The sequence below is a fragment of the Ipomoea nil genome, unplaced genomic scaffold, assembly GCF_001879475.1.
Source record: "Ipomoea nil cultivar Tokyo-kokei standard unplaced genomic scaffold, Asagao_1.1 scaffold1694, whole genome shotgun sequence".
Taxonomy (NCBI): Eukaryota; Viridiplantae; Streptophyta; class Magnoliopsida; order Solanales; family Convolvulaceae; genus Ipomoea; species Ipomoea nil.
The window spans coordinates 397,183-419,892 of NW_017618122.1; the positions used below are offsets into that span (position 1 = coordinate 397,183).

The 22,710-nt window shown below is 35.1% G+C and overlaps 2 protein-coding genes across 2 annotated transcripts; one reads left to right on the top strand and one right to left on the bottom strand.

The window, feature by feature from the left end:
- Window positions 1-404: 404 nt before the first annotated feature.
- Window positions 405-2,038, top strand: LOC109191560. The gene is made up of 3 exons (XM_019342187.1): window positions 405-444; window positions 714-1,532; window positions 1,584-2,038. The coding sequence occupies exons 1-3, from the start codon at window positions 405-407 to the stop codon at window positions 2,036-2,038; spliced, it is 1,314 nt and encodes a 437-aa protein (XP_019197732.1).
- Window positions 2,039-9,541: 7,503 nt separating this feature from the next.
- On the bottom strand, window positions 9,542-10,630 carry LOC109191552 (RING-H2 finger protein ATL78-like). Its single transcript, XM_019342179.1, has one exon. The coding sequence runs from the start codon at window positions 10,425-10,427 to the stop codon at window positions 9,714-9,716; it is 714 nt and encodes a 237-aa protein (XP_019197724.1). The 5' UTR covers window positions 10,428-10,630; the 3' UTR covers window positions 9,542-9,713.
- Window positions 10,631-22,710: the final 12,080 nt, after the last annotated feature.

Consider the following 22,710-nt stretch of genomic DNA (forward strand, 5'->3'; position numbering starts at 1 on the left):
ATCACTTCAGTCTCCCACAAAAACCTGGCTTGCTAGAAGAGACGAGAGAAGTGATTGCCAACACGAACGTTGCTGCCGTTCTTCCTACCGAAAGTTCCCTCCCACAAGAACCTACCCTTGCAGAGCAGGTACCGGGTATTCTGACACAAGAACCTGCATCGGTAGTTGAGGACGATCAGGTGATCTCTGAAAAGGTTGTTGATCCGAAAGCTGTTGTAACACTACCAGAAGCTGTGCCTATCCCTCCAACAAAAGATCAACTACTTCGAGAAGCAATGGAGATTGACTACAACAGAGTCATGCAGTGGCAGAAATGGCGCACATCTCCAATAGACACTCTGCTTGACACAGCCGAAGCAATGAAGGAAGAAGAAAATTTGCCTTAGAGTGGGTCAGCACGAAAGATGTCTATGAAGCACTGCGTCTTGAGACAATTCGACGAGTGTATTCTTATAAAGTGACCAATTGCACTCTCGGGAAAGATAAGGCACCCATCTGCATCGAACTCAACAAACCTCCTTTGGATCCAGCCTTTGTTGAAGAAATGAAGGAACTTCGTTATGCAATGCTCCTATCCAAAATCAAGACTGACTTAGAAAAATCACACCAGAATGATCCAAATTGCGATGTCAGTGGATCGAAGGACGACAATGGCAGAGAAATCAATGACGAATCTAATGAAAACAAGGAGGAAGAAAAGGAAGACGAATAAGACAAAGATACTGATGATGCTGATGCGGATGATGAAAATGATGATGATGACGACGATGCTGATGATGATAATAATCACAATGGGGGTAACACAAACTATGACAGTGATTCCCCTCTCTTGATCAACCCGGACTATAATGCAGCTGTACCCGAAGAATCCTCATCACACAACTCATCCTCCCGAAGTGATGACAAAAAGGAAGCATCACTCAAGGATGACGAAGTTTCAAATGCTCATCCTGAAGACTTATCTCGTGCCATCGTCCCTCATGTTCAACCTATGGATGAAACTCCTATCAAGAAAGAAGATGCAACCCTTCGTGAGGACAAACTGGATGCCTCACCTATCCTGATAAGCTCAGCCAGTGGTGGCAAAAAGGATGCACCATTTCAAAAGGAACAAATGGATACCTCTCCAACAAATATTGAAGAGGAATCTCCACTGGTGTCCCCACATCACGTCATGAACCTTATGAGGGAAACTGTTCACACAGCCGAACTTATTCATCGGGAATATTTAACTCTTCGGCGAAGGGACACCCAAACCATGGATGACTTATCTAAGAAGGTGGACCAACTGATGGCTGCTCATGCTCAACCTCACTCTCCACCGCAAGCTCAACCTCCACCCCCACCGCAAGCTCCACCCGAACATCATTCTAATGATCTTTTGGCAAAGGAACTTCATGAACTCCATACCTCTGTCAACAAGGTGGCAAGGCAACAGCACGAACTCAAGCACTCGCGTTATAGCCTCAAGGAGCGTGTTGATTTAGCCTGCATAAAGATGGAGACTGCACATGACAACGCATATCAAATGGGCTAGTACTTGTTCCAAATTCTCGGATATGTGCAAGATACCTTGATTGCAGTCAACAAGTTGTCTACTCCTCCTATTGCTTGTGCCGATGATGCCAAAAAGGGGGAAAAGAGGAACCCTGATGATAACGATGATGATCATCCTAGGGATGATACGAGAAATCGCTCTCAGTCTCATGCTCAAAGAGATTCTGAAAAGAGAAGCACGAACCCTCTGCCTCCACCTTCCAAGTCTCGTGATCATCAATCTTCTCAATCAAGACATCACTCATCTCGTGGTCATCAACAGTCACAATCCCAACATCACTCTATCAAGCCTCGCCAATCTCTCGGCTCTGAATCCAAATATATTTTCAGTGGCCTATCTAAGAGACAAAGAACGAGCCTCAGACAAAGGCTTATGAAAGATAGAAAAGTCACAATGGATGGCGTGGGAAACTTTGTGGATTTTGAACCATATGAAGAAGGGAGCGGAAAACGATTTGAGGGATGCAATGTTCCTGTCTAGATGAATACAAAGGCCAATCACACAAGACAACACCACATAAGCTCTCAAAACGAAAGGATCAAAAGGATGAATAGAGAGCTATGGGAAAAACATGAGGAAGAAGCTCGTAAAAGAGAACAAGAACTTTAGGAAAGAGAGCGGGTAAAAGAGCTGATTAAAGATCTCACGAAAGTAACCAGAAACTCTGAACATGGAGTTATTTACAATGCAGCTTTCAAAGTACATGCCAAATCTGGAAAAAGTTATACAGAAGGGATGAACTCCTTCGAGCTAATCTCGTGGTGGAAGTTAGGAATTGTTGACGGAGTAAACATTCTTGAAGCCTACAATAACTACATAAGCCTCAACATAAAGGGAAAATACGAAGATCTGATTAGGGAGAATCAAATCAAGGTTTTCAGAGAACGAATCAATGAAGAAATTGACACCGATAGAATGCTCAAGGAGCAAAAAGAAAGAGACATTCGTGAATACAAGTAGTCCAAGCAGCAGAAGACGAAACTTTTAGAGATGTAAGATGTTTACTTTCTGCCCTCCTTAAATCTTTTGTAAGTTTAACTATCTATATATGAACCCTTCGTTGTTACACATCTCGTGTTACTTGTCTAAGTTGCTTGTCAGTGTCTTGTTTGTTATTTGTACTTATCTAAAGATGACTTGTAAACTCTCAGTAATGGCTGTTTTTGAAATAAAGAATCATTTATAGGATATTTATCAGCCTTATGAGAAGAGTATAGGTTTTGGCATCATCAAAAAGGGGGAAATTGTTAGGAACACTTGTATTAGGATTTTGATGATACCAATGTAACCTAGAATGTAGACCCCTAACCTTCGTTATTTTTAATCGCTGCTTTCATTCTAACGAAAGTTGCCATAACTCACATTGTAATTCGTGTTAAGCTAGACAAACACACGAAAACGAGTTATGATCTTTTGTTAGGGCTATCAAGACGAAATGAGACACAAAGCACGAAGACTGAAGCGTCAACAACGAAAGTTTATCAAAGGTTATCAACCACCTCGTAGAGACAGCTATCAGTATGACGATTTATCAAGACATTCATTCTCTTCAACAGCAAGAAGAATGTTACTACTGTCTGAGGTGACTAACCATCCTAGGAACAAAAGGACCTCAACATGTGGAACACGCATACCAAGGAGCATTAAATGAAGTTGTACCTGTAACACCCCGAAATTTTGAAACTTTTAAAACTTATATAATAAAGGTAAATTCTCATTAAATCCCAAAATAGAGTATTTCTAAACATAAGAGTACGGGGTGCTATGCCACATCTGAGCTGGAGAACTCAGATGCACATGCTAAACTAACTAACTATCCTCGATACATCATTGTGGCACGCAGGCCAAAAAGGAAAACTATATATCTACTCCAAGCTCTTCTAGCGCGCTCTGGGAACTAATCAGTTGTACCTGAAAGCCAAATATATCTGTTCAGCGAATGATGCCGGTAACCCACTCTAACGCGTTGAAATACCGTATAAGTAAAAAAAAAAAAAAAAATATATATATATATATATATATATATATATATATATATATATATATATATATATATACACACACACACACACACACACACACACACACATATATATATATATATATATATATATATATATGTGTGTGTGTGTGTGTGTGTGTGTGTGTGTGTGTATATATATATATATATATATATGTGTGTGTGTGTGTGTGTGTGTGTGTGTGTGTATATATATATATATATATATATAAGAAAAGTCATTTTGAAGCAGGAAGATATATCCTAGGAAACTCTAGTTTCAAAACCGGAATAGACTCGACAAATAGGGACAAGCACATTCAACAGTTATAACCAAGCATGTAAAGACACTAGCATATATCCTATGGGATAGGCACATTCCACAGTTGTAACCAAGCATGTAAATATACTAGCATATATCCTATGGTCACGGATTCACTTCATCTCATGTATACCATAATTCAACTCATCACACAAACACACTTTGTTGGCGCCACAGGACCAATCGCATGCCCATACATGAGGGTCATCGCATATAGCTCTGACACGGCCCCGCAGCACCCTGCCTCGTATCGCAACACGAAGGGGTCGATCGCAATCGACCAATGAACCGCAGCTCATCATAATGTTTGATCGCAACCAAACAGTGGACCGCAGCCCAAGAGTGACCATCTGACCGCAGCCAGGAATATGAACCGCAGCTCATGTAAAACGTTTGATCGCAACCAAACGGTGGACCGCAGCCCGAGAGTGTAAATCTGACCGCAGCCAGCTTCTGAACCGCAGCTCAGGAAAAACCAATTTGATCGCAAACAAATTGGGGTATCACGCACACATAACACATAGCATGCACATGCAACCCATATTAACACATTGGGAAAGGGGAGAAAACGTATAATGAAACCTATGCGTGGTCATCCACATACTAGGAATAATCCTAAGGGGTTCATACTTCTTTCACCTAGGCCAACAGGATACCAATTCAACTAGCATGAGATATATATATAAGACTCATTTATCCTACGAATGGTACCCGAAACATCAAACTAGACTTTAGGCACGATAAACGAAGTCCATTGGGACACCACGAGGGTCGGGGAAACATCAAACGGAGGAAACCACCATCCCGATGTGGGAAAACCAGCGGGTGGAGGACCACCTGCCGGCGGCGAGAAACCGGGCAGCGGGTGCCCGGCGGGCAGTCGCTTGCCCGCCGGCTGCCCGCTGCCGACGACGCCCGAATGGGGCAACGGGTAGGTGGCGGGTTTCCCCTACCCCCACCTATCCCCCCCCCCACTGACTCATTATCACAATAAACGTCCCGGGATCGTTTGTGGAACCCGAAACCATGCTTAGACACTTTTAAACGCAATTGATGACACCACGTAATTAATGGATCAAAAGTAAGAATCAAATATCACATATCCTATCATGATTTCTAAGCATAATTAACACCCGAACATGCGAATTCCCACCCAAATATGTCAAGAATACCACAATATGAATTTCACGATTCATCCTAGGGCTCTAATCATATTTAAAGAATCAAGATCATAGTTCATCTTTTAACAACAAGAAACATCAAGATTTATCAAGAACATCAAATAATCATCAAGAACCTCTTATCATCCTCAAGAACATCAAGATCACACATAAAATCATCTCACAATCATCAAGAACTCATCATCAATATCATAAACGATTCGTCAAGACACCAGTATAGAGAGGAGGCCAAAGAAGATAATTATAGCAAGGAAAATAGGTTTTGTTGAGACATGGGTTACCTCTTAGCCTTAATTAATCCTCCCTTGGCTATTAAGGTTCTTCCCTAAGATTTCCATCCGTTTGATCTCCCTAGGCTTGGTGGTGGGGAGTCCTTTGGGAATTCTTGTGTGGTGATATTTATTGTGGTGTGACTTCTAGGTGCCTCCTATGTCCTTATATATATATATCTAGGAGTCCTAATTATGGTCTGAATGGTATGTGTTTACTAATTCTATTCCTTATAGGACTAAGGACTTGGTTTAGGGATAAGGGTCCATAGTCCCTAGTGGACCATATTAATTAATTAAAGGGAATCCTAATCATAATCTGAATAGTAAAGGCCTACTTTCTTCATTCCTAATAAATAATTAGGTCTATGACTCCTAATTAGAATCTGATTAGTAAAAAGGTTTACTCACTTTATTCCTAATAGGCTTAAGACTCTAGTTTAGGCAAGGGTCCACGATCCATGGTGGACCATATTAATTAATTAAAGGGAATCCTAGCCAAATTAAATCCCTTTTTAATTATTATTAAAAGAATTAATTAAATAATTAATCCGGGATTGAAGGCCGTAACACGGGGTGTTATAGTACCATCCTTCTGAAGCTAAAGGACAAAACCCTAAGGCTATCCATGCCCTCAACGGATACATGGTACAAACCACATTAATGGAGCATTTAATGCAGCAAGCTCCCCGGTCCTTACCCACTGGAAAATAGGTTTGAAATTTCATCTCCTTCCAACGGATGAAATTTCCCTCACCTATATATACCCACCTTCATCAACTAAGAAGGTGTTGGTTCTTTTCACTCGATAATTCTCTCAAGCAAAAAGCTCCTAAACAATCTCAAAGTTCTCACCAAGCTTTTTGCGAACCAGTGTCAAGGCGTGAAGATTTTTGAAGAAGCTCATTATTTCTTATCTTCCACCTTGAAGAAGTCTTGCATCTTATAAGAAGTGATCATCCTTCATTCAGTCAAGACTTCACCACGTTGGAGAAATCAGAAATCATTTTCTACCAACCTCAACTCTGAAGAAGACGTTGATAGAGGCGGAGTAAACTCGCGGAGTTGAAAAACCTACAGGAAGCTGTCCGGCTTAGTGATCAAGGAAGCTTTCGTGTATTTGTACTAACGAGTGATAGTGCAAACCTTCCATAAGTTGTGGAAGAAGAGTGGAAGTAGGCAAAGTTGGCCGAACCACTATAAAAACTCTCATCTCCCTATCTCTTATTTTTCGCGATTTACTTTCTACATCATATCATCATTCGCGCCCAAACCGAAAGTTTCATTAAAACATCAAACAGTACAAAGTAACTAAAACGAACTTAATATTTCCGCTGCGCTGTAACGCCGAAAGGTTGTTATTTGCCAAAATCTGAAAAGAGTCTATTCACCCCCCCTCTAGACTCTCGTTATAACCCTACCGGGACCAACAGTGTTTCCACTTGCCAGGGAGTTAATGTTATAAGCCGGTTTGCGTTGGACGAAGAATATTTCTGCACAAATGTTATCATAGGAAAAATTCAAGTACACTGCCACTGTTAAGCCATATAATCACTAGATTGGGTTTTATATATGAGGTTGCTCTTGATATGCTATGCATTTCTCGGCCCATTGTACTATTTCATTAAATTAATTTGGAGTGGGAGACATGCACATGCGATCAATGGGCAATATATGGCTTGCCTTGCGCGCACATCATAGCAGTATGTTGTTTCAAGAGGAATGTTCCAGACTCTGTTGTGCTTGTAGTGTTTTCTCTAAATTAAACTATTACAGCTCATTTGGTTCGCTGGAAAATATTTGAAGGGAAATGGAATTGAAATTCCATGGAAATAAATTCCAAGAAAATAGATTTCATTGTTTGGTTGGTGGAAAAGAAATTACTGGGAATATGAATTCCATTGTTTGGTTGAGTTTGAATTATAAGGAATAATGTGTATAATGACAAATATAACCCTACACAACAACAACAACAACAACAACAATAATAATAATAATAATAATAATAATAATAATAATAATAATAATAATAATAATAATAATAATAATAATAATAATAATAATAATAATAATAATAATAAGAGTAATTAATAAAGAATGGTGAGGGTAAAATTGTCATATTAGTTTTTCATGGAAAACATTTTCCATATATGGAAAACAAAATACCTAGGATGAGCTAGGAATTTGTTTTCCTCATTCTCAACAAAAACTTTTTCCAATGGAAAATGTTTTCCATCTAACCAAACAACATAAAACATCATTTTCCTTCACTTTTAGGAAAACATTTTCCATCCAACCAAAAAGTATCACCGGAACAATAGAGTAATTTGCCTACCACCCTCAAATGCACGCAACAAAAGTCATAGAGGTCAACAACAAATGAGTAGGCCAGATTCCAAATGAAATGGACTTTTGGAAATGTTTTCTTTTTGAAAGAGTAAATACCCAAAATGGTCCCTCGACTACAGCTAAATTCACAAATTGGTCATCGACTTTCAATTTCAACCAATTAAGTCCTTAACTTTGCAATTTTGACACGATTTGGTCCTCCATCTATTTGACCATTTGTTGACCGTGATCGACGATCTCCAGAAGAACCTTCAGCTCTCGTCGGAGCATGTGGAGACCTCCAGGATGACATTGCACCAGTTCGGAAACACGTCGTCTTCTTCGCTCTGGTACGGACTCAACTACATTGAATCCAAAGGGAGGATGAAGAAAGGCGACCGGATTTGGTAGATTGCTTTTGGCAATGGATTCAAATGTAATAGTGCAGTTTGGAAATGCAACCGGAACCTTAAAAATCCGACGATGGACCATGAAAATACATATATATCCTCAAAAATCACAGTCAACAAACGGTCAAATAGACAGAGGACCAAATTGTGTTAAAATTGCAAAGTTAAGGACTTAATTGGTTGAAATTAAAAATCGATGACCAATTTGTGAATTTAACTATAGTCGAGGGACCATTTTGGGTATTTACTCTTTTTGAAATTGCCAAGAAAGAAACCATAGTACACAACGTATCAGTGCCCAAACTTGAACAACAACTAGGACTCATTGTATTTTTTTTTTTTCTTTATGATATGTTAATATCAATGTTGTATTTTTTTTTTTTTTAATTCAATCGTTATGAATCGATTTGCATTACTACCATTTTTTATTATTGAATTAACAATATTATAAAAAAAATTAACAAATCACTTTTAATTATCATCTAATGATTTCTTATCGAGTTAATCATATGGGGTCTTTCGAGTATAGTGGTTGATTTTAATGCCATATGGTTGGCTATTCAATTATTAAAGAAATAATTAACCCTAGACGGTAATGCATACGGCAATATACATACAACTCTAAGAAAATACATGAAATACTTGAGAGTAGGAAAATATTTATTCGCCATACTGTATGTTCTGGAAAAGTGGTTTAAAAACTGTAAAAGCATCACAACTTTCAGCATTTTTATCCAAGCTCACAGAAATTGATATTTTTATCCAACCTGTTAGGTTTTTTTCAGCAATCCAAGCTATCCCAAGCATTTAAATTGACTTCATAAATTTTTATCACAATCAACACCCTCTTAGATTTCAAAAAAAAAAAAAAAAAAAAAAAAAAAAAAACCCTCTTAATTGAGCTTGTTACACCAGCTTTTTTTATTTTTTTATTTTTTTATTTTAATGTGTTTTATATTTTTATAGCTATTGTACATGTGTGAAGTTTAATCTAAATACATCTTAAAATAGTTATTGCGAGTTTTCCTCGTTAAATTTTTATTTTTTTTTTAAAGAAATTTTATCACAATAACATATTTTGAGAATGTGGCTCCCTCTAAGAACATATAAAAATTGCAAAAGTTAGCAACGCCACAGTCGACTCTTAAAGCTCTGCTGATTGGCGGCGAATTCCCACTTCTCAAACTAGCAAACGGAAACCATCCATTAGCCAACCTGACTTCATAAGACCACAACACCGGCAAAACTATCTCAGTGGACTTGTCTTTATGTCATAAATTATATTTTACAATTGTGAACTGTCGACTCAGAAAACATATCTTAGTATATATCTCTATTTTCCTTTTTGATAAAATGACAAGAAGCAAAAGTTAACCATTCATAAATCATAATTTTGGGTTCCGTAACGTAATTTTTTTATTTTTTATTTTTTTTGTGGGGAAGAACTTGCGTGTACTTTGTTGTGGAGTTGGAAGAAAAATAAATAAATAATTGGAGATTTATAGACGATTGAATGTACAGTTGGGGATCTGATCTTAAGCTTGATTGAACACTACAATGAAGTTGCATATATACTTTAAATATATGCCTTGCTAGTGCTAAATCTATTTGAGCTACAAATGTGATGAGCTGAGCTCGATCAGCTATTAGTTTTGATGATTAGATATCAAACCTTCTCTGGGGAGTGGTTCAATCCTTATCGCTATGCTCCCCTCCGGCGGCGGCGGTGAGATGACCGATGAGCTAGGAGTAGCGGCGGCGCAGCCAACAATTTTTTGACAGGTTTCAATGAGACAGTGGCGGCAAGTGGGGCAAGAGGAGTGAGAGTTGAGCCACTTGTCTATGCAGCGGACGTGAAAACCGTGGTGGCATTTGGGCAGGATACGCAAGCGTTCGCCGGGGGCGAATTCCGACAGGCAAATCACGCACTCCGCGTCAAGCCCCGGCAGCTTCACCTCATTCGTGTAGCTTATCGTCGGGAACGTCTTGAGCGCCTTCTTCTTGATCCCCGTGTTGGCCAGCCTCGCCGCCGATGGGTCGCCGCCGCCGCCACTCCGCTGCTGATCGCCGGTCGCCACCACTAAGTTTGAACACCTTAACGCACACCTTATGATGGAGTTCAACCCAAGCGAACAAATCAAGGCGCACAGCAGCACCGACAGGACCATCACAACATTCGCGTCAAATGCGTTGCCACCCACCGCCGCCTCCGCCGTCATCGGGTCCCGTCCGTCCCCGCTGGCCGGCGGCGCTGCCACGGCCATCAAGCGGGAGACATGGGTTGGCAGCGGTTGCAGCAATCTTCTAGAGTGGAAACTTCCCAAGAAATCTTGAACGGAGAGGGCAGAAAAAGTAGCCATTTTGGGTTTTGGGTTTTGGGTTTTGGTTTTCGAGTTATGATATTTTAGTTGGTTAAATGGGGGGAGGTTATATAGGTAGAATTTGTGGGAAGTGAAGTGAGGAAGAACAACTTTTTGAGGCTAAATAATTGAAAATTTTATAATTAAGTTCGAAGAAGGAAATGTAGTGTACAAACTACAAAGTACAAACAGACACGAGAATTCAATCTTAAATAATGTGGGAATATTCTTAAAGTTTGAAACAATGCTAATATTCTAGTAAGGTTCATAGGTAGGCAATGGACTTGTAGAATATACTACAGTAGTAGCTAGTATACTTAGGATTATATGGACCCTCCACTAATTTTGTGTTCTAATTAATGGGCTATGGGTCCGACCCACCTTCTACGCATCGCAGCCTGCCACGTACCGATAGTCATATCTCAAAAAAATCCGGGCTGGGTCCCAGACGCCTGAGAAGCTTCCCTCTATCATTCTTAGATGAAAAATGCAATATTTACTCCTATTTTGTATTCCAAATTTAAACTCCTATTTACAAATCTTGATGTAAATACTTGTATTAAGACTCACATATTAAAAAAAAAAAAAAGCATCATAAATTCATAATGGTTATTTCCTTATCCTTCTATTTTGTGAGTCTAATTTTTTCACATAATTTTTTTTTATTATTACAAGGGAAGAGGATACCCAAACTACTAAAGGCCTTCACTGAGAGGTGAACCTATCACCCTCCCACTTAGAAGAGCAACGAGATACCATTGGACCACAAGGTCCTTGGTATCATATAATTTTCTTTTCCACTTTATTTTCTATCCTTCTCTAATTTCTCCTTTTGAGGGCTATACTCCTCCACATCAACTATTATTTTTTAACTTTTTTATAATTAATAATTTAACATTTTGATTATAATTTTTATTTTAAATAAAAATGAATTTAAATGACGAAATAAAATATTTTTTGAATTATAAATATATTTTCATAAATGAATCAAAATATAATTTCATAAATTAAAATTTATTTTCGAAATCGTCAACATAATAAATTGACATTCAAAAGTGAATACAAAATTCTAAATACTAAATATAATAACAATTAATACCATTAAAAATTTTACAAATAAATTAAACTCAAAAATAAAAATTAAATTTCAAATTTAAAATTATGAAAATAATAAAAAAAAAATAAAAAAAAATACATTTTAACCTCAGTGTGTCACTATTCTTCCAAGAGAACAGTATCTCCGAAGAATACAATATCCCCTAAAATTTATCCACCCCAAGCGAACCATTCTCCCCCATTTTTTGCCCTCATCATTTTGCATGATTGGAGATGCCTGTAGTGTTTGAAGTTCACTAGTTTAACTTTTGGCAACGCTTTCTTGATTGTATCAAGTATTTTTTGTACGATTTATCGTTAATGTATAGTTTACGACAAGGCTAATTAAAAATAAGAGACGTATTTAATAGTTGAATTTGGACCCTTTTTATTTTTATTATATAATTGTGAATATAAAATAAAAAATGTAATATTCATTTAAAAACTTTTACTAAAATATAAGAGCAAATTACACTTTTGGTCCTTTAACTATAGGGAGCGTGTTAATTTTGGTACGTGACTTTTAAAACTAACAATTTAGTCATTTAACTATGTTTTTTTTAACAGGTTTGGTCCTCCCGGCCATATCGTCGGCCAAATGTTGCCGAAAAAACATAATTCCTTTAAAATTGTTTATTCATAGGGACAAAATAGTCATTTTAAGTCATTTCTTCTCCTTTTTGCTGCACCTGCGGAAAAGAAAACCCAAGCAACCCACCGAAAAAGTAAAACCCAGATAACATAGACCGATCATAATTTACAGGTTATTATACAAACATAGAGTTAACTTAATGCACATTCTCGAATACTAACAATGAATTTCTATCATTATTTAAAAAAAAAAACAAAAAAAAAAAAAAACAAAACAAAACAAAAAGATAGGCACGTGACATGGACATTATCTTTTTTTTTTTTTTTTTTTTTTTCCTTTCTTCCTTTATTTCTTTCTGTTGTGCTAATACAAGTCGGATTTTGATATGGGGAATGTCCTTTCCATTTGCATTATACATGATGTATCACTTTCTTCTTCTTTAATTTATTTTTCTTTTTATCTTTTAAGATTTTATGAGAAAAGGAGATAATAGGATTAAACCCAACTAGCAAACCCTATTTACCGGGCATTATTTAATATTATAATATAATTGTTTGTAAATTTAGTTCAATTATTCATTCTTAAAATTTTATACATCTGCTCTAAATATGAATTATTTATTATAAATATAATATCAATCTACTTCTTAATAATTGAACTATAGCAGTGCTATTAGATTTTAATTAGTATTGCTTTTTTTTTTTTATTTGATAGTGCATACAAATATTAATGTTCAAATAATATAATAAAAAACGTTTTAAAAGTTTTGGATAACTTATTAATGTTCAAATATAAGTTTCAAATAAGTTTTTTATTTGATGGTGCATACAAATATTAATGTTCAAATATAACTTAGATTTGGATAATCTAAAATAATCCAGAAAAACATAATTCTAGATCTGAATTATAACCGTAAACTATTAATTCGATTGCTTTAGTATCCGGTTCAATTCAAACCGAACCGTGGTTATCCCTACGTATACGCAATAATTTGTTGGAGTAGTAAAATAAATAAAATGTTTACTTTAAGGGTACAAATGTCAATTTAATATATATATATCAGGGGAAGAAAACACCACTTTTAGAATAATTGAGGGGACTAATGTGCTTACCTAAATAATTGAGGGAGAAAAAGTGCTATAAGTATATAACACAGGGGTAAAAAGTGTCATTTTATCTTAAAATAATTATACTAAAATGGTACATATACCAATTATCATTTAATTCAAATCTCATGTCTCAAAAATAACAATTAAAATTTAAATATCACTCCGATGTACTCTACACGAACTTAATTTATCATCCTGGTCATCATATCACTTTCTTCTTGTATTACTTTCTCCTTGGCCATTTTTGATATGGCTAGATCCTTGACATTGCATCAATTTTGTTTCAAAAAGTCGTAAATTTTATCTAGTGTATACGTGATTTATATATATATATATATATATATATATATATATATATATATATATATATATGAAATTGCACCGTGAATATTGAATGCAAGATTTAATTTATTTTTCTACTTGATTTTATGTTATGCAGCAATCGCGTTTATTAATTAGATTTGTTAATCAAATATAAATAACGAAAATTGAAAGCATAAAATAAAACAATAACACAAGAGAATTGTTGCGCAGTTCGGAGCGCTTCTCCTACGTTTACGGGGCAACCCACGTCTGCCCAATCCACTATAGATGTTCACCAAGGAGTATTACAAGAGGTAAGTATAAATGGCTCTCAGCCTTTACCACTAAACCCTTCCTAACACATATTCAGGACTGAACCGTGCATGCCATAGCAATCTTCAAGCGAAGCTTCAGCTGTACCAGGTACTGACTGTGTAGCTCAGACAGAATTTCTCAAGAAATAATAAAATAACAATAGATATTTATGCAGTAGCTTTCTAGAAATTCCTTTACTCAATATATCAATTCTCAAAAATGACAACTTTCTTCATTTAAACGGCTCCCTTTTATAGTAGTAGATATGCAGTACATTGATCCTCATATTCAGCATTCCATAACCTTCATTAATCCACATCCACTCGTTTTATTTCGAATGCTTCATAACACACGCTGCATTTCTGACTCCTTCATTTTCAATCTTAATTTCACCAATTAATTGTAGTCATTCAAATTAATTATTAGTTGATAGAAAATGGTCCAAAGAGTATAACATAAAGTATTTCACATTGAATAATTCTAACCCTTTAATAATTAAATTAGCCAATTTATATTAAGGGTTGTTTTTTTACGTGTATCATTTATACACTTACAATCTCCCCCTTTGGCAATTTAATTGGCAAAAATTAATGCATGTATTCTTAGGGCCAAAATAAATTCATTTTCAAACAGTTTTATTAATAGGTGGCCCTTAGTATACTTGCTTGACATGTAAACCTATGGGTTAGAATTATTTTGAGAAATTACCATGTCATATGGACTGTAGCTTCATCCACTGATAATCATCCCAACAGACAACTGTATCCCAAGCTGTATCACACTCAAATATTTATAATGCATAGATAATCCGCTGAACTGATGTGAGTAATAAGATATAGATAAGAATCCCAATAATATGAATTATGAATCCAATAATAATCAGAAGTCAAAAATAACCACCATCCAACCATCAGCCAACTGCTACCAATCAGTGTGACTCCAATTCCAATAGTTTTACGAAAACTCCCCCTTAATCCTTACTCCCCCTTCGTATATACTCTCCCCTTTTTGCCAATGAATTGACAAAGGTGAACATTATATTCGTGGATTGAGTCTGACGGAGTGCCCTATTGGATTGAACCTGCACAGGTGATAGGCATATTTTACACTCGTATTTTAGGTACATCTTTATAATAATTTTGCATTAGTTATTTAATATTATTTAATAATTAGTTCTTTTTATATTTAATATAATATATAATATATAATATATAATATATAAGAATACATAATATATTACTACGTACCGTACTAGTTTATACATATATATGCATTATATATACATAAATTATTTTAATATTATTTTGGTCCAATTCTTATACTAAAGTCAAAAGGAATAAAATATTAAACATTGTTTTAATTGCTTCTTTTCTCACGTGAAGTGAAGAGGATAAGAATTAGAAAAGCTTCTTGCGCAACTTTCGACCAAGAGCGGCATCCGCAAGTTTCGACGGCATGCAGCGAGAAAAAAATAGGAAAATTGGATGGTTGAGGTTCATTGAGCCTATTTTTAGAATGCTATAAATAGTAGGAGTTTCCTATTGTAAAATGTTCATTCTTCCCCTTTCGATTATTCTGTAAAGTTATCAATGTCCATTCATTGCTAATTTCTTTAGCTTGGTTTAGTGAATTGAAGCCCCGGAATTGATTATGCTATAAGATTATTTATTTATTTTTATTATATAATTTTTATGCATTTGGGTATTAAATATTCTTCTAAGTTATTTGAATAGTAGTTGTATCATTTAATTGCTAGGGAGGCCTACTAGTTATTTACTTGATATAATTATTTGTTATATTAGATAATGTTGTGCTACAAATTATTCTAATATTCAGTAGCAACTGGGTTAATTATTGACGGCTTAGTGATAATTGGACTCGGGTAGAATATTTTCCTAAATTAAATGCAACCGCTTGTGCTTGTGTTATTTAGTTTGTCGGTTTTCGTAGTTTCTATTGCTGCTATTAAATTAAATCTATAGCGATTGTCTTAGGTTATTTAGTAGTTAGGGGTAATTAAACCGCGTGTGCTTTAGTTACCAACAACTAAGGGAAAACGGAAATGAAATAATTTCACGAAAAATATTCAATTGCATATTAATTACTTTATTAATCAATGATCAGTGTTGAATTCCGGTGGTGGATCTTTACTAACCAAGGTTTCTTATTATAAGTGTTTTCGATATACTATTTTCATTGCTTTATTCGTTCAGTTAAATTACTTATTTATTTAAATTCTCTTTTATTTTATCTTTATTCTCGATATATTCCAAACCCCCCTACCTTTAATTTGAGCACAAAAGTTAAACTAGTTACTCCTCGTGGGATCGATCCTTACTCCCGCTACTACGTTTGTAAGGTTTTAATTTGGGAGCCTACGACAGCTCACCAAACTTTGGTGCCGTTGCCAGGGAGATTTTCTAGCTTATTTTGTGTTTGCTTATTTATTTATTTGTTTGTTTGTTTTTCTCGTTAATTTGTCCCAAAATTTTTTTTTTAAAAAAGTCTTTTCTTTCGTTACTCTTACATAATTGTTGCACTATCTTTAACGTTTTATGCCTATAACTCGATCTGCTAACAAAGAAGTCTTGCCATACAATCCAGAAATTGAAAGAACTGTACGCAGGTGGAGGAAACAAGCTTTGAGGAAATTAGAGTTTAGTGATCTGGCTACCGATTCTGCCAACTCTGATTTAGAAGAGGAACCCATGGCTCAAAATCGGACCTTAAAAGAGCTTGGAGCTCCAAATTTAGATCAGCAACCATTATGCATCACTTTCCCTGCTATGGATGCTAATGTACAATTCGAACTGAAATCTGGATTAATTAATCTTTTGCCTTCTTTTCATGGACTTGCAGGTGAAGACCCTCACAAGCACTTAAAGGAATTCCATGTGGTGTGTTCAAGTATGAAACCCACAGGGGTTACTGAAGAACAAATCAAGTTGAGAGCTTTTCCCTTTTCGTTGAAAGATTCAGCGAAGGATTGGCTATTCTATCTACCTTCAGGGAGCATCACCACATGGAATAACCTGAAAACAGCGTTCCTTGAAAAATATTTCCCAGCTTCAAGGGCGGCCAACATTAGAAAGGAAATCTGTGGTATAAGGCAAAACAATAGAGAGTCATTATATGAATATTGGGAGCGTTTCAAAATGCTTTGTGCAAGCTGCCCACACCATCAAATTAGTGAGCAATTACTCATTCAGTACTTTTATGAAGGACTTTTTCCAATGGATAGAAGCATGATTGATGCTGCAAGCGGTGGTGCTTTAGTTGACAAGACACCAGACGCTGCAAGAAATTTAATTGCAAACATGGCTGCAAATTCTCAACAGTTCGGCAATAGACTTGCCCAACCGTCTAAGCAAGTGAGTGAGGTAAATATTTCTGCTCTTGAACAACAAATTACTGGTTTAACTACTCTTGTTCGTCAATTAGCTGTATGCAATATGCAAACTGTAAAAGCATGTGGAATTTGCTCGGTAGTTGGGCATCAAACTGATGCCTGCCCAACTCTTCAAGAAGAACCTATTGAACAAGTTAACATGGCTGGAGGTTTTCCTGGACAACCTCAAGGTAAGTATGATCCGTTCTCCAATACATATAATCCTGGATGGAGGGATCACCCAAACCTTAGCTATGGGAACTCACAAGGGAACCAGTTTGTTCAGAATCGTTCTAATTTTCAACAGTACAGTATAGACAACCATTTCCTTCAAGACAACAACCGACCCAAAACTTTAGCTCAGGTACGAATCTAGAAGATATTGTTAAATCTCTTGCTACTAACACTTTGCAGTTTCAACAAGAAACACAACTATTCCAACAAGAGACAAGAGCTAGTATTCAAGAAACAAAGGCTAGTATACAAAACTTAGAAAGGCAAGTGGGCCAACTAGCAACTACGATTAGTCGGTTGGAAGCACAGAGTTCTGGCAAACTACCCTCTCAAACGGTGGTTAATTCAAAAGAAAATGTAAGTGCAATTACTGTGAGAAGTATGTCACTGGAAAAGAATGTTGATTTAGACAAGGAAACAAGTGCAGGTAACATTGTCAATAATAAAGAGACGTCCCATGGTAAGCTTTCTTCTTTTTCTGATTATGAACCAGTACTCCCATTTCCTCAAGCTCTTTTAGAACCAATAAGAGGAAACTCAAATAACGATTTATATGAGACCTTTCGTGAATGTGAGAGCAATAAACCATTTTTAGATTCTATGAAAAAGGTACCTCGCTATGCAAATTTTCTAAAAGAGGTATGCACATTGAAAAATAAACAAAATAAAGGAATTGATGAAGTGAAAGTGCACGAGAATGTCTCTATGGCTAGTCAAGGCAATCTTCCTGAAAAGTGCAAAGATCCAGGTATGTTTACTATTCCGTGCATGATAAGTGGTGTGAAACTTGAAAATGCTATGTTAGATTTAGGAGCTTCTATTAATGTCATGCCATATTCTGTTTATAATTCTTTAAATCTTGGACCCCTGAATAAAACTAATGTAGTCATTCAATTGGCTGATGGATCTACAACATATCCTAGGGGTGTGATTGAGGATTTGCTTGTTGAAGTTAATAATTTGATTTTTCCTGCTGATTTTTATGTGCTTGATATGGAAAATAATAATCATATTTTGTTAGGAAGGCCATTCTTGAAGACTGCAAAAACAAAAATTGATATTCATAGTGGTATGCTTACTATGGAGTCTACTGGTAAACTTGTGACTTTTAATATTTATGATACCATGAAATCTCCTAGTGATGATAATTTTGCAATTTTTGTTGATTCTTTGAATCTAGTTAAATTTGAGGAAATTGCTTATAATGAAAATAAAGAAGGAAAAAATAATAAATCATCTTTGAGTACTAGTCTGCATGACGGGACTATTTCTTTGAATACTCATAATCATCGAAGGTACTCAAAAAGACGATGGAAATTTAAAGAAATGTCATAAGTCGAGCCAACGACGATAAACAAAGGCGCTGCTTGGGAGGCAACCTAAGGTGTGTTTGTTCCATTCTTTTTCTTTTATTCTCTATTCTCTATTCTCATTCAATAACCCTTTTTCTGTAATTTTTATTCAACATTGGGGACAATGTTGATAATAAGTGTGGGGGAGGGAATTTAGTCTTATTATTTGTTTGCTTATGTAAAAAAAAAAAATTTTATTATTTATTTTTCAAAAATTATTTCACTAGTATTTATGCAAAATAAGTATTATTTTGAAAAAAAAAAATTATTATATTTTTTTCCCTTCTTGGAATTCATAACATGATTGAATAAATAGTTTGGCAAATTGTGATTAGTTTGTTAGCATTTCCTGTTTGATATGTAGTGGCTATATTAAGTAAGCAATAAGCCTGTGAGATTTTGAGCCATTGACTGACACTTCGGTCTTATTTTCTTTCTATTGTGTGATTTCTTCCATAATTTTGTTTCTCTAGAACTTGCCTTGATTCTCTTTTAAAGCTAATTAGACCATGCATGATTCAAGTGTGATTAAGGCCATTATTTGATCTTGAGCCTCACTAGCCAAATAACCGGTTTGTCCTATGAATTATTTCCCCTTGTTAACCACGAACTTTGAGCTTTATGGCCATTCTTTTCTTTATTTTGAACCACATTACAAACCTTTTATATTTAAAAATAATGCCTTCACCCAGCTAAATAGCTAGTGGAGCAAATTTTGGATTATGCTTGAAATCTACGTGAGTTGTGAAGAATAAGTGTGGGGGAGATCACTTACTTTTGTTAATATGATTGAGAGTGAGGCGGGTTGTGTCTTCATTGCCAATTTGTCGTTGGTCTTCTTTGAAAAAGAAAATGAAGACAGTTCATGATTCAAAAAAAAAAAAGTATGGAAATTTGAAAGAATGAAATGAAAAAAATGGAGAATATATGTTCGAAAAAAAAAAAAAAGATGTTGCTGAAAATTTATATGAAAAATGAGAAAGAATCAGCAGTTTCTTCTGAGTCTGAAGTTACCTCTAAATAAATGAAGCAAGGGGAATTTCTGGTAATATTGAAGAAGTCTTTATTTTTGAGAATGATAGTTGAAGTGTCAATGAGAAATGCTTTGAATGGAAATTCAGGGTGTTAGATTATTTGTACTTATTTGCTCCTCTAGTTTGAAGCTTTTGCTTAAGTTACTTTCCTAAAAATTCCCTACCTTAACCCTAGCCCCATTACAACCTGTGGAAAGTCCTTATGATTTGTGTCATGCATGACTCTTGTAGTGGTGATTGAGAATATATGCAAGCCTATGGTAGAGCAATTTTATAGGAATGAACTTGAGCGAAATCTATACCCATCAAACACTTGAGTGATGAGTGATATTCCTGTGAGGACTTACTTATTTAGTTTTCTTCATTTTCAAATAGGAATGCTAACTTATTAATTGCAGGGTGCTTCAGATTGTTGTTCATGATATGTTATGAGTTTTGAGAATTTCGTTTCAATTTACTTTGCAAATAATATTTTTGCTTGGGGACAAGCAAATGTTTTAGTGTGGAGGAATTTGATAGACACATTTTACACTCGTATTTTAGGTACATCTTTATAATAATTTTGCATTAGTTATTTAATATTATTTAATAATTAGTTCTTTTTATATTTAATATAATATATAATATATAAGAATACATAATATATTACTACGTACCGTACTAGTTTATACATATATATGCATTATATATATATATATATATAAATTATTTTAATATTATTTTGGTCCAATTCTTATACTAAAGTCAAAAGGAATAAAATATTAAACATTGTTTTAATTGCTTCTTTTCTCACGTGAAGTGAAGAGGATAAGAATTAGACAAAGCTTCCTGCGCAACTTTCGACCAAGAGCGGCATCCGCAAGTTTCGACGGCATGCGGCGAGAAAAAAATAGGAAAATTGGATGGTTGAGGTTCATTGAGCCTATTTTTAGAATGCTATAAATAGTAGGAGTTTCCTATTGTAAAATGTTCATTCTTCCCCTCTCGATTATTCTGTAAAGTTATCAATGCCCATTCATTGCTAATTTCTTTAGCTTGGTTTAGTGAATTGAAGCCCCGGAATTGATTATGCTATAAGATTATTTATTTATTTTTATTATATAATTTTTATGCATTTGGGTATTAAATATTCTTCTAAGTTATTTGAATAGTTGTATCATTTAATTGCTAGGGAGGCCTACTAGTTATTTACTTGATATAATTATTTGCTATATTAGATAATGTTGTGCTACAAATTATTCTAATATTCAGTAGCAACTGGGTTAATTATTGACGGCTTAGTGATAATTGGACTCGGGTAGAATATTTTCCTAAATTAAATGCAACCGCTTGTGCTTGTGTTATTTAGTTTGTCGGTTTTCGTAGTTTCTATTGCTGCTATTAAATTAAATCTATAGCGATTGTCTTAGGTTATTTAGTAGTTAGGGGTAATTAAACCGCGTGTGCTTTAGTTACCAACAACTAAGGGAAAACGGAAATGAAATAATTTCACGAAAAATATTCAATTGCATATTAATTACTTTATTAATCAATGATCAGTGTTGAATTCCGGTGGTGGATCTTTACTAACCAAGATTTCTTATTATAAGTGTTTTCGATATACTATTTTCATTGCTTTATTCGTTCAGTTAAATTACTTATTTATTTAAATTCTCTTTTATTTTATCTTTATTCTCGATATATTCCAAACCCCCTACCTTTAATTTGAGCACAAAAGTTAAACTAGTTACTCCTTGTGGGATCGATCCTTACTCCCGCTACTACGTTTGTAAGGTTTTAATTTGGGAGCCTACGACAGCTCACCAACAGGAAAATTAGAAACAAGAAGCGCAGAACTAGATAACCATTAAATAACAAATAAGTACCTATAGACACGAATATCAAGTTGGAGCAGATAATGCAAACAGAGCATACCCAAGTAGTAAGCACATTCAGATAAAGCACATTTACGCACAAATTCATATTAAGCAAAGTCAAGCACAGATTCATATTAAGCAAAGTCAAGCACAGATTCATACCAGATAGCACGGTAAAATACACAAACAAAACAAGCACGGTCATGTAAAGCATATTCAGTCAGAGATTCAAATAGAGCAAAATCAGGCACAGATTCATATAAATCAACTTCAGGCAAGAATTCATAACAGTTAGCACAATAAGTACACAAGCAAACACAGATACGGTCATGACGGGACCAAAAAAACACATTCACATAGTAACACAGGAAAATACAAATATTAAACAAATTGTATCAAATTTTCATTCAACTAACCATAGAGAATTCAAAGATTCAACACAAGAAACACCAATAAAATAACCTAAGCAAAAATAGGTTTATCAGTTCAAAAGCACTTAAAACAACTCAAGTAGAACATTTAGTAAACACATAGAAAACAGTCAAGAACAAAACACAAAGAATCAATCTGCAGTTTAGTAAACACATAGAGTAGTAGGCAACGAAAAGGACTAATTGCGAGAAAATTAAAAAAAAAATTGGGGGAAAATCAATCATAGACACACTCCAAAAAAAAAAGAAAAAGACATAGATGCAATGTGAGAGCATGCAGGAACAGAACTATTAATTCAAAAGATAAATTCCCTGATCCTGAAATAGATTCTATCACAGATGCAGAATATTACACTAGCAAAGATGAAGAATTGTCAACCTTTGATGAATGCAAGGATATTGAAGTAGAGAGCACCAAATTAGGTAAATGAACACATAAAAACTCAGCTTTAGACATATGAATATTTGTAGGTATTTCACAAGACACATTAGACAATGACACCCTAAAAACATTCCAGGAATTAACAAAAGGAATTAGAGAGTAATGAACCTGTAAACTTTATCACCAACGATG

What these genes read in the sequence shown, in the direction of transcription:
- LOC109191560 (XM_019342187.1), top strand. Translation starts at nt 405, where the DNA reads ATGTCTATGAAGCACTGCGTCTTGAGACAATTCGACGAGT. An exon ending in CTTGAGACAATTCGACGAGT is followed by an intron (nt 445 to 713) that starts GTATTCTTATAA and finishes AAGACGAATAAG; the next exon opens with ACAAAGATACTGATGATGCT. An exon ending in TGACAACGCATATCAAATGG is followed by an intron (nt 1,533 to 1,583) that starts GCTAGTACTTGT and finishes CCTTGATTGCAG; the next exon opens with TCAACAAGTTGTCTACTCCT.
- LOC109191552 (XM_019342179.1), bottom strand. Translation starts at nt 10,427, where the DNA reads ATGGCTACTTTTTCTGCCCTCTCCGTTCAAGATTTCTTGGGAAGTTTC.